Here is a 10,937-nt window from a genome sequence, read left to right as displayed (position 1 = left end):
GACACGCTCGAGTACGCGGGGAGCGGGTCCCCGCCTGAGACTCCGCTCGGATTTCTTGTTCAGGGCTTGGGTTATTTCACGTTCTGCGAGGTAATGGATCCCACACGTGGGCCTTTGGGGTCAGAAACAGCACCAGAATCAGCCAGCGCGGCTCCTTCTGCTTGTGCAGACGGGTCTGGCCAACAATCGCCGGCGTGCAGCGCTTTAGCCCCCCAGTGCCTGTGCTGAGACTTCTCCCGGGCGGAGAGGATGTTCAGCCTCCCTGAAGACAAGCCTTTCTAAGGCACGAAATACTAGTCCTTCAGCACCATAGAAATGGTCACGGTTGGAAACAGGAAAAAATGTTATAGCTCCCACCCTGATGCGAAAGAGGAAATACTGGATAAATTAAATTGCCATCTGTGTAGCATGAGCGGGGACTGAAGACCCCTTGCTGTCTCATGTGAAAAGTAAAGTTTGAAAGAAGAACTGTAACTGCAGTCAGCTGGGCTGTGAGATTGTCACATCCGGCACATCGAGGGTGCCTTTTTTACCTACTGTTGATTTTTGTCTGTTGATGAGCACTGTAGAGTGAAAGATACAATTAAAAATTAAGATCAAAAGAGTCTTGTCAAAGAAGGAATAGAAACCTCATTGTGTGGGAGTCTGCCAGTACTACCAGTCTAAAAATTTGATTTCAGAATTTAGAAATAGTTCTGTTGTTCAGCAAGGCCTGCTGTAGCCTTCAGCACAGGTGAGGATCTTATGCCAGGAAGAACGTAACTGCTTTACAGATGGTAAGTAAATTTGAAAAAGGACTATTGGCAGCAGTCACATTTGGCATGTTCAGAGGATTTAAAACAAAATACAAGTCTCTGGGCATTTGCTATGTTGAAGCAATGTCAAAATGGCTCAGAGGTTCAAAGTAAAAATTATAACGTCAGAGAGCTGAGTATCTGGTTTGGTTTAATTCTGACTGAACACTGTGCATTGATGTGGAAATTGAAGCAAAGAAAGGGTAGGTTTTTCAAAAATACATGAAAATGAATGGAGTGTTTTCCTATTAAGTTGATTATTGCCAATGGGTGACAGGTTTTTTGTATAAGACTAGTGAAATAAGTGATGATAAAAATTTTGTTTTCTGTGTTGCCAGAAAAATTATGGTGCTGTTTGATGCCAAACCCAGCACAATCAGTCTATCACAAAAAATCCCCCAAAAAACAAAGAACCCTCTTAGGAGGTCCCTCCTGTTGTTACAAAGAGATGAATTTGTTTCAGCTTCTGCTAAAAATCTCCTAAATGGAATACAAGGCCACATTTCCACTTCTCTTCTTGTAGGTGGGAAACTACCTGCGCATGTTTCGCGGTTCCCTGTACAAGAGGTACCCCTCGCTCTGGAGGCGACTGGCCACCGTGGAAGAAAGGAAGAAGATAGTGGCCTCTTCACATGGTGAGAAGATGAGTAACACTACATTCCCAGTAGTGTTTATCCAAAATTTGGCCTTGAAAAACTGTCCCTGGCGATTCAGAGGCTTGTGCACCCCAAGGGCTGTGTGAATCGCTCAGGCCGCCCCGGTGATGGAACCCCCTGCAGTGGTGGCACTGGTGGCTCCTGGTTCAGCCTGGCAACAAATATCACCTGATCAAAAGCGTTCTGAAATGGAAACAGCCATCGTGGCATTCCTGGGCTTGGCTGCATTTGTCACAAAGCAAAAGCCACATCTCCAGTGATGCTATATAATAATAATAGTGTAATGATACTGTGTTTCAGAAAAGTTTTATAGACAAAAGAGGGGCATCATTGCCTCTTTTGTCAAATAGGCAGGAGTGTTGCAAGGATGCCCCATTGAAAATGTGCACCTTTGCTTAACTTTGCTCCTGGCAAAGTTTATGGCTGCCAGAATTTGTGGTACATTGCTACTGATGTGAGTACTACAGGGAGAATATTGGTATTGTTTTTGTTAGGGCACTAATAGCAAGCAGTTAAATTTCTCAGCAATATGACTTCTTGTATGCTCTGTAGACTAAAGCATAAAAAAAGTTGTGGTTTACTCTGGACTTATGTCTCCTTCCCCCAACTATCCTGCTGATCTCTTGCTTTCTTTTTTTCCCCCCCAACAGAAAATCAGCGGTCTCACAGTCCCCGAAGATGTAAGTCTTATCTGTGTGTTATTCTTAGCTGTGCTAGAGGAAGAATGTCCACAGTGACCTTTGGTGCTATTACAATAATATTAATGTCTAGCCCTCTTCCTCTGATCTCTCCCTGTGGTCGCCCTAATTGTGCATCCTGATCCCATGCCTAACTCCTCTTTCTCAGAGCCTTAGCAGGACTGTCCAGTGCAGATGGTCTCTGTCATTCAGCAAGAGCTGTCCTGAGGTTTCTCCCCCTTTTCCGAGTCTTAACAGCTTTTCTATTGATCATTGCCTCTCTATTTCCAACCTTTAAGTCCACTGAGGATTTATTGTTTTCTGGGCTTTGTAAATGTCTAAGAGAAGATAGATGAAGCCCAAAGGACGCTTGTAGCACTTGGTAGTCTATTTTAGTTCCTCCTGCAGTGTCAGAGAGGGGTTGTCACTATGTAGCCTGTTAATCTTACAGTGCTATGTAGCCCTTTCTCGTGTTAATTATTGGCCTCTTTCCTGGTAATAGATCATGGCTATACAACATTAGCCACGAGCGTGACTCTGTTAAAGGCCTCTGAAGTGGAAGAGATCTTGGATGGAAATGATGAGAAGTATAAAGCAGTGTCCATCAGCACAGAGCCTCCCACCTACCTCAGGTAACCAGGGTTGGTGGGGGCCAAGCTCAGAATGGAGCTGCTTGGAAGATGTCAGCTTGGGCAGGAAGCGCAGGCCATTGTGCAGGGCTTGTTTGCCAGTGTGATTAAACAGTTTGCAGTGTTGGGCAAATGGAGATCTCCAGAGCCTGAGGATTGGGTTACTGCCCACATACAACAGGAAATAAAACGTAAGTGTTTGATGATACAACTTTTTTTGCAATTACTGCATTCCATCTGTAACAGATGTTTTGCAGAACACACTCCCTGCACATACTGCCTTCTGGAGACCTCGCATTTCTCAGTAGTCTTTTTGTAAAGTGTAGATAGAAAGTCCAAATATGAACCTAGTATTTATAATGCTGCACCTGGATCCATATCTGATGCATAATTGTGAGCTGGAGAATGGGCTTCCCAGAGGCTGGTGTGGAACATGAGTTCTTGGAACAGTAATGTGGATGGTTCCAGAATAAAAGAGCAGGAACTCATGATAGGACTTTTAAGTTTAAAGTTATGCCATTCCTGACATAGTAACAGTGGTGCTCAGGGTCTGCAGTTTAACATCCACTCTCCTTCCTCAGAGAACAGAAGGCAAAGAGGAACAACCAGTGGGTGCCGACCCTGCCCAACAGCTCTCACCACCTGGATGCAGTGCCATGCTCAACAACCATTAACAGGAATCGCATGGGCAGGGATAAGAAGAGAACGTTCCCTCTATGGTAAGAGCTTCCTGCTTCCGGAAAGTGGAAACAGTTACCAAAGTGATACACTACAAGGGCGGTGCTGTTGTGATTCATCTCTTAATTGACAAAAGGCCTGCAGGTTGCCAGTTTGGAGGCTCTTAGTTAAATTGTATGCCTTGAGGCTCTTCCTTACAGCACCCAGCCAGGGCTCAGAGAGGAGGCTTTCCTTTTGTCAGGGCAATGGTTCATTCTTTTCCTGATGAGTTCCTTCTACTTCCTGCAGATTTGCTGAGCAGTTGTCCTTCGAGAACCCTCTCTGTGAAGGACAGCCTCCCTCTCACCACCATGTTCCAGTAACTTTGATCTACTTTATTCAGTGGAAAGTGCTGCTGGGGCTCATGACTAACTTTTTTCCATTCTAAAACTTGAAGCAACCAAGATAAATGTAATCCTGGAAAGCTTCCTTGTTTTATTTGCAAGAATGTATTCTGAAAGGTGTAATAAAAGGTGATAAACTGGTATTGGTTACTTTTAGCTGTAAGTTTGCATTGAGCAGTCTGTCTATAGACTGATTATGCAGTTGGAGTGTGGGGATTGCTTCCAACAAACAATGCCTCCCCTCTATGGATGCCAGATGTGTCATGTGCTAGTTGCATATACTCTGTTGTTGCTCTTCCTTTTAGCTTTGATGACCATGACCCAGCAGTGATCCATGAGAATGCATCCCAGCCAGAGGTTCTGGTTCCAATCAGGCTTGATATGGAAATTGATGGGCAGAAACTCAGAGATGCATTTACGTGGAACATGAATGGTATGTAGCAAGGAGAGTTTCCTGAGGCTGGAGAGATATAGTTGTATCCATCACCAAATGTGAAAACAAGCATGAATGTGCATGTCCTTGCCTCATATACACAAAGCTTTAAAGCTCCCCCTCTGGACTGTATTCAGTGCTCATGTCTCTTAGCAAATGCTCTGCCATGGGTTGCAGTCATTCCTGGACTCATGTAGTCCAAAGAGTTTAACTGGCGTATTCTCCTGAGCCAGTTCATCAGCTCAGTGGTCTGAGACTACTCTGTTAGCTGAGATTAATGGATGGGGCTTGTTAGACCATAGCCACACTGTCTCCATGCAGGTAAAGAAGGCTGTAAGTCCCTATGTCAGTGTGCATGTCCTTACAAACCTGATACAAAACACCCTTCTAAAAGCATTTGGGATTCCCTTTCTCACACTGTGGGATTAATTTTATGTATTCTGTAAGTATCAGATATTGATTTCTAAGAAGGTTAACAGTGTTGATTCTTCTTCTGTATCAGAAAAGCTAATGACCCCAGAAATGTTCTCTGAGATTCTTTGTGATGACCTGGATTTGAATCCTCTGACCTTTGTCCCTGCTATTGCATCTGCCATCCGACAGCAGATCGAGTCGTACCCAACTGACAGTATCCTGGAAGATCAGTCAGACCAACGAGTTATTATTAAGGTAATAGAGAAAGGCAGTAGAACGAGAGCAGAACCATTTGGGTTTCTGTGGCTGGGGGAGTAAGACTGCAAAGGAGCTCTCAGATTGTGTTTTGTCCCATGTATTAAGAACAGAACAAAGATGGCAGATTATTAAAACATTCATGTGCTAGCCCCCGAGATGATGAAATAGTTCAGTTAAAGCATTGTCATCTTCTTTTGGAAGAACTGAACCTTGATGAGCAAAGCTGAGTTGCCTTCATGCTACTGGAGTTAAGAAATCAGTTGAGGAACTCTGCAGATGAATGAACTGGGAGTTACTGCTCTGCTTCTCTTCTCCAGCCTCTGCCTCCTCAGTTCAATTACTCTGACAAACCATTGTGAGAGTAGAAAAAAATAACCTGTTTCTTTCCTTATCTCCAGCTGAACATCCATGTAGGGAACATTTCCCTTGTAGACCAGTTTGAGTGGGACATGTCAGAGAAGGAGAATTCACCAGAGAAGTTTGCCTTGAAGCTGTGCTCAGAGCTTGGCCTGGGTGGGGAGTTTGTCACTACTATTGCCTACAGCATCCGGGGCCAGCTGAGCTGGCACCAGAAGACATACGCCTTCAGGTACTGAACTGTCACCTTCCTCCTACAGCTCCAGGGGTGTGTTTGTACTTCATGGGCATCTGCATCAATGGATCTTAGAACAGCTGACCTGATGCAGAAGGTTCCCTTTGAAATCGGTCCTTATGGCTTGTACCCATTCTGTCCTTCTTAGAAATATTTGTGCTTGTGCCCAAGTATCTTTTCCTGTTGGGTCTAATACATTTCAGGACCAAATATGATGAACTGTCAGCTTCTGCTGCAGAATGAAAGGCTGCTTAATGGGGACTGAATACCTTGTGTCTTCCTCTTCTAATGTAAGCTAATGGTGAGCCCTGGATATATTTCTGTTTTGTTGGCTTTGCCTGACTTGAGCCATCCACTGTCTCAAGCTTCAGTGTGTTAACTCAGGCTGATGGAAACTGTAGCTCTCTACCCTGGCTGATGTTAGAGTTGGCTTGATCATAGGCCCTTCTCACAGCTGGAAAGCAGCAGTGTCAAGTTTGATTAGTCAGCTTTGTAACTTGTCTCCTCCTGATAATGGTTTCCAGTTGTGCCGTGCAGTGTTCTGTGAGGAGTTCCTGTACTGATGTTATCCACAGCAGGGTGCTGAGTCTGCAGGCTGTAACCATCCCCTAATGTGCACTCTGAGGTTTTGTGACCCCGGGTCATGGTGACAGTCAGGGAAGTTTGAGTTCAGTAAAGGCTGTATTTGCAGAGGTGAGGGAATGGTACTGCTGACACCAGTTTTGTGTGGCAGCAAAGGGGAACCTCAGGGAGAGGGCAGTGAGCAGTTAGAGGGGGGGTAGGATGGAGGAGCTGGAAGCTGTGGGGCATCCGGCTGCTGCCATGAGCTCTGCTCCTTCCTCCTCCTCTGTCTAAAGGTTTCCTGTCTGGTTAGCCTTCTGTGGAAAACAGGCACTGAACTGCTCTGGACTAGTTGCTCTTTCACTAGTCTCACTCTGCTTCCTCTGGATGTAATTTTTATCCTGACAGTCTTCCACAGCAACTACTTGGTTCTAAAGTGATCCCCAGAGTAATTCATATTAGAAAATGGAAAGGGACCGTTTAGCAGATGTGAATTAAACTCTTCTACTGAAACTGTTATGTTGTGTATCCATCCTGCTGATGTCCCTTCTCCTCGTGGAGTTGGTGAGATGGCTTCTATCTTTCCATCCACAGCAGCTGACTGATATTTGCAGTTCCAGCTTGGGACCACATCCAACAACAACAACAGAGCAGTGGGTGTGCATTCCTGAGAAACGATGGGAACTTTCAGGGTGGTAGATGAGAACCTGTCATGCTGCCAGCACATTGTGGCCTGCAGTAGCAGAGGGTGTAGTGTCTGTCCCTCCTTCCTGTGCCTTTCCAGGTACTGCAGATGTCCAAGTTAAGAAATTAACCTTGTGTACCTGTTACTGTTGCTGGGGGGTCATTTCTCCCTTTGCTTCCTGTGAGTCTTTGGAACTTGAAGCAAGTAAAATTTTAGTCAGTGATGCCCAGGCTCTCTCAGATATATCATGTTTGTGCCAACTTCAAACTATTCTCTCTAAAAACATGGCCATGGTTACTGAACAGTGCTTCCTTTTAGGGGTAGTTCAAACAGGCAGATTTTGGGCTGTCTTTAGACTGTGGCAGTATTGCAAGGTGGGGGGAGAATAAAAAACTAAGAAAGGAACCCCAACAGAACAAAGTACATAGACATGAGCTGTTCAGAGAGGAAAAACATCTAATTGAAACCTTGTTTTTTGTCATTCTACAAACATGTCCTCTTCCCTTTTTTCTTCCAGCAAAGTAGTACTTTTGAAACCTTGCAGTGATTAATGATATTTGGGTTCTGTGGTTGGTTAGTTCCTGAATTCCCAAACCACAGGAGTGGTGGTTGCTCCAACATCATTCCATTGATGTAAGGAAAGGGTCTGCTTTAGATGTATCAAAAGAACCTTAATATCTCAAGGGACTGGGAGTTTGAGAAGTCATGTGCCTCTTAATCATCTGAGGGAGAGGTAAAACTGTCTTTTAGTTGATGAAAGCCAGGGCAGTTCTTCCAGAGAGCTAGCCTGCTCTGTGCAAAACAAGGAGAGCCCAAAAGCCCAGTGGAAGGGCAGGACTGGAGGCAGACAGGTAACTGCTGCCTGTGGGATTTTCGGGGGGATGGTGTGTTAAGATGTTCCCACCTCAGTTCTGAATGTTTCTGGTGGCAGCACACGGCACTTCATAGCCAGAGTTTTGCCTTTGGGACCTGCATGATGGCACAAATTCTCTCACACACCAAACCCACGTGCCTGAGGAGTCACTTTTCCAAAGGATGGTGTTTCCCTGCCCTGTTGGCATGCCCCTGACAACACTGTCTGAGGCCAGGACCCCAAGCAGAGAGAGTGCCTTGCTCTCCTCAGACTCCTGCCTTTTAGCCATTCTGCCAGCAGCACTGTCATCTTCATCAGGAAATAACAGGGGAGGAGGAGCTGTCTTACTGTGCAGTTGGGAGACAAGGGAGGATTTTTCAGTTTATCTCTGATTCTTTGCTAAAGAAATGTGGTATCTGAGTTGCCTTGCAATTACATTAGGCACATGAAGCCAGCTTTCCACCCCTGCTTAATTCTTGTGGGTGCCCAGTGTTAAGTGTAGTAAGTGAGAGACTTACATGATAGAGACCATGCTATCAAGTAGAAAAAACACCCCAGTTAATATCTAGCATTTTGCCTGGAATGTGTAGCAGCCTGGTGCTGAGATGAAATTCCTGGGTTTGAGTGTTGTTTAGTGGATGTCAGCAGTACTGAAAGTAGATTTGACTAAAGTTTCCTCCCCAGATCGGATACCAAAGACTCTGGATGAATTTTTCATTGTAGCATCACTTTGAAGAGTTGTTATTTTATATTATTAGCTTTGATGCAGATGTTGTGTGTTCCCATGACAATTACCATTTCAGTTCCTTCCTGGGGGAATGAGAGGGCTGCCCATGAGTGCTGAAATCCTATGTAGGGAGACATGTCCCTGGGGAGGGGGCCGGATGTGTGTGCACACCTGTCCAGGGCTCCTCTCACACACACACTTCTGTAGCTCAGGCTGCGCTTTCGAGAATTCAAAGCAAACATTTACATTCCAAGGCTCCTCTATATTTATGCTGGGCTTCCGGCTCCTCTGTCAATATTTGGGAAGCTACTCTTGGTCAGTTCCTGTTGACTTTTACTGAAAAGCGGCTAGTGAAGCAATAAATATTTTTGTGCATGTGATAGTACAGCTGGTCAGGGCAGAGAGATCTCTGAGGAGCAGATCTTGTGACACAGCCTAGTGATTCATTGCTTGTATAGGGAGTAGCCACAGCCTCTGCTTAACAGCAGGTCCTAAAAGACTACCCTTTCCCTGGCAACTGGGAGAACAATGCTTGTTCCACTATCAGGCTCCCAGAAAGCCAGACTTTTGCCAGGGAAGAGCTGTCAGGGGTGTGTTAGGCAAACTACACTTAGGAAGTCAGAGCTGCAGAAGAGCAAGGCTAGACAAGGAACTCTCTGAACAGTCCCAGCCCCGCTGCTGTGGTGGGAGAAGCACTCCCAGCACTAATGACCTGGTATGACCTGTGCCTGTGCCTGTAGGGCTTGGATGCTGCCAGCCAGGGATGTAATGGCTGCTTGCGGGGGGGAACTGAATCAGCCCCAGTTCCAGCACAAACCCCACAGAAATGGCAGGAGCGGCTCTCCCAAAAACTTCAGGCACAGCAAGGTTGTAACCAGGAGCCTGTGGTGAACTGCAGGGAGCCACGCTGTGCTAAGCAGAGCTAGGAATGAGTGCTGAATCCTGAAACACTGTAAATCAGGTTCTGTTGTCCTTGTGCTTGTATCTGGGCTGGTGACCCAGAGGAGTGTTCTGATGGATGTTGCTTTGTTGCCCTCTGCCCTGCCCTGCAGCGAGAACCCTTTGCCGACTGTGGAGATCGCAATTCGCAACACGGGGGACGCTGACCAGTGGTGCCCTCTCCTGGAAACCCTCACAGATGCCGAGATGGAGAAGAAGATCAGAGACCAGGACAGAAACACAAGGTGCTGCCACTACTTCAGACAGTTCTCTTGGCCTGTCCCTAGGAGAGAAGTTAAAAGCTTTGATATTTGTCTTTCTCTACTGAGAGCCAACTGGCAGGATGTCAGACCTGCACACTACAACAGAAACTCATATCCCTTTAGCTTCAGGGCATTTAAATTGTTATCACCTTGCTCCATAAACACCAAAAACTCTACTTTAACCAATCTCCTGCTTGAAGCAAAGTTTCCTTTCTTTTTTTTTTCTTTTCCCTGTGCTCTCTGTTTGCCCAAGGGGGTTTGTTTCTATAGGAAGGCATTAATCAAAAATACTGGAGTTTCGTGCACTGTCATGCTACCTAGAATCCTGCCACAAGGCTGCCTTTTATGTAGGGCAAAGTGCTGTGTGATGTAGGAATGGGCCAGCTCCAGCCTGACTGATGCCAACCTGTTTGCCAGCACGGGAGCACTGTGTGGTTCAGGAGGAGCTCTGCCCCCCAGAGACCTGCTAAGCCATGTTTGACAAGCAGTTCAGAGCACTTGCTCCTACCTGGTGAAATTGCTCCTGGCAGATATAATGAGTGGCTAGCATCTCTCCAAAAGATACATTGTGGAAACAGTACATATACTGGCTCAGCTCTTTCCCAGGACTTTTTTTACGTCTGATTAACAGTAGCATAGTCAGTTTGCTTATCAGCTGTGGCTGACTGAATAGTTTACAGTAGCAATTGGTTCAATCCAAGTTAATGAGCAAAAGTGCTCTAAAAGCTGTTACTGAAAATAGTGTCTTAGCCTTATAAACAGGGGCACTCTGAGGTGAATGAGGAGTTCTGTCTAGGCAATAAACCTGTCTGGAGTGCACAGAGCTGCTACAACCTCTCGAGAAATGTTGGGTGTGGTCAGACCTTCCCTGGCTGTAACACAGCACTTACTGTACCTCTCTCTCTCTCCCATAGGCGCATGAGACGTTTGGCCAATACTGCTCCAGCCTGGTAACCTCCCTGTTGTGACACTGGTGCTCTTCCTACAGACTTTATCCCTATTCCCTCTCCCCAGATGGATCTAGGATTGGCAGGGGTCTCTCTGTCCCTGAGGGGGACACACATTCCACTTGCCAAGAGTTCCCAGTACTGCTGACTTCTGCCCCCACCCCCTCCACCCAAATGCCACATAGCAAGAACGCTGCGTTGGTAGCGTGAGCGAGCTCAGACCTGTGGCAGGTGCTGGAGCCCTTGTATACCTGTGTGTGGACAGTGTAAAGATTCTTTTGTATAGGTGCAACATGCACTATTAGGACAACTTTTTAAATAAAAGGAATGCATATTACTTAGGTTGAGTTCAGTAAATTTGAATGAACAGTGAATCTCCCCATGTTTTGTGCTATTCAGGTAACTGAGCAGCCCCTTTGGCTCTCTGGTTCCATTGGTGGGCCAGCCT

The 10,937-nt window shown here is 45.9% G+C and overlaps 1 protein-coding gene across 1 annotated transcript; it reads left to right on the top strand.

Annotated features, from left to right (window-relative positions):
- Positions 1–1,321: 1,321 nt before the first annotated feature.
- Positions 1,322–10,828, top strand: SMARCB1 (SWI/SNF related, matrix associated, actin dependent regulator of chromatin, subfamily b, member 1). The gene is made up of 9 exons (XM_008931704.3): positions 1,322–1,429; positions 2,101–2,130; positions 2,630–2,759; positions 3,338–3,475; positions 4,123–4,250; positions 4,753–4,919; positions 5,321–5,511; positions 9,393–9,524; positions 10,457–10,828. The coding sequence occupies exons 1-9, from the start codon at positions 1,336–1,338 to the stop codon at positions 10,494–10,496; spliced, it is 1,050 nt and encodes a 349-aa protein (XP_008929952.1). The 5' UTR covers positions 1,322–1,335; the 3' UTR covers positions 10,497–10,828.
- The last annotated feature ends 109 nt before the right edge of the window (positions 10,829–10,937 follow it).

The sequence above is a fragment of the Manacus vitellinus genome, unplaced genomic scaffold, assembly GCF_001715985.3.
Source record: "Manacus vitellinus isolate BGI_N305 unplaced genomic scaffold, ASM171598v3 scaffold_31_pilon, whole genome shotgun sequence".
Classification (NCBI taxonomy): Eukaryota; Metazoa; Chordata; class Aves; order Passeriformes; family Pipridae; genus Manacus; species Manacus vitellinus.
Note: the sequence above shows the minus strand (reverse complement) of the source record. Positions and strands in the feature narration are given on the sequence as shown.

Coding starts and splice junctions, on each gene's coding strand:
- SMARCB1 (XM_008931704.3), top strand. CDS start 1,336: ATGTTTCGCGGTTCCCTGTACAAGAGGTACCCCTCGCTCTGGAGGCGA. Junction 1,430..2,100: donor GATAGTGGCCTCTTCACATG/GTGAGAAGATGA, acceptor CCCCCCCAACAG/AAAATCAGCGGTCTCACAGT. Junction 9,525..10,456: donor GACCAGGACAGAAACACAAG/GTGCTGCCACTA, acceptor TCTCTCCCATAG/GCGCATGAGACGTTTGGCCA.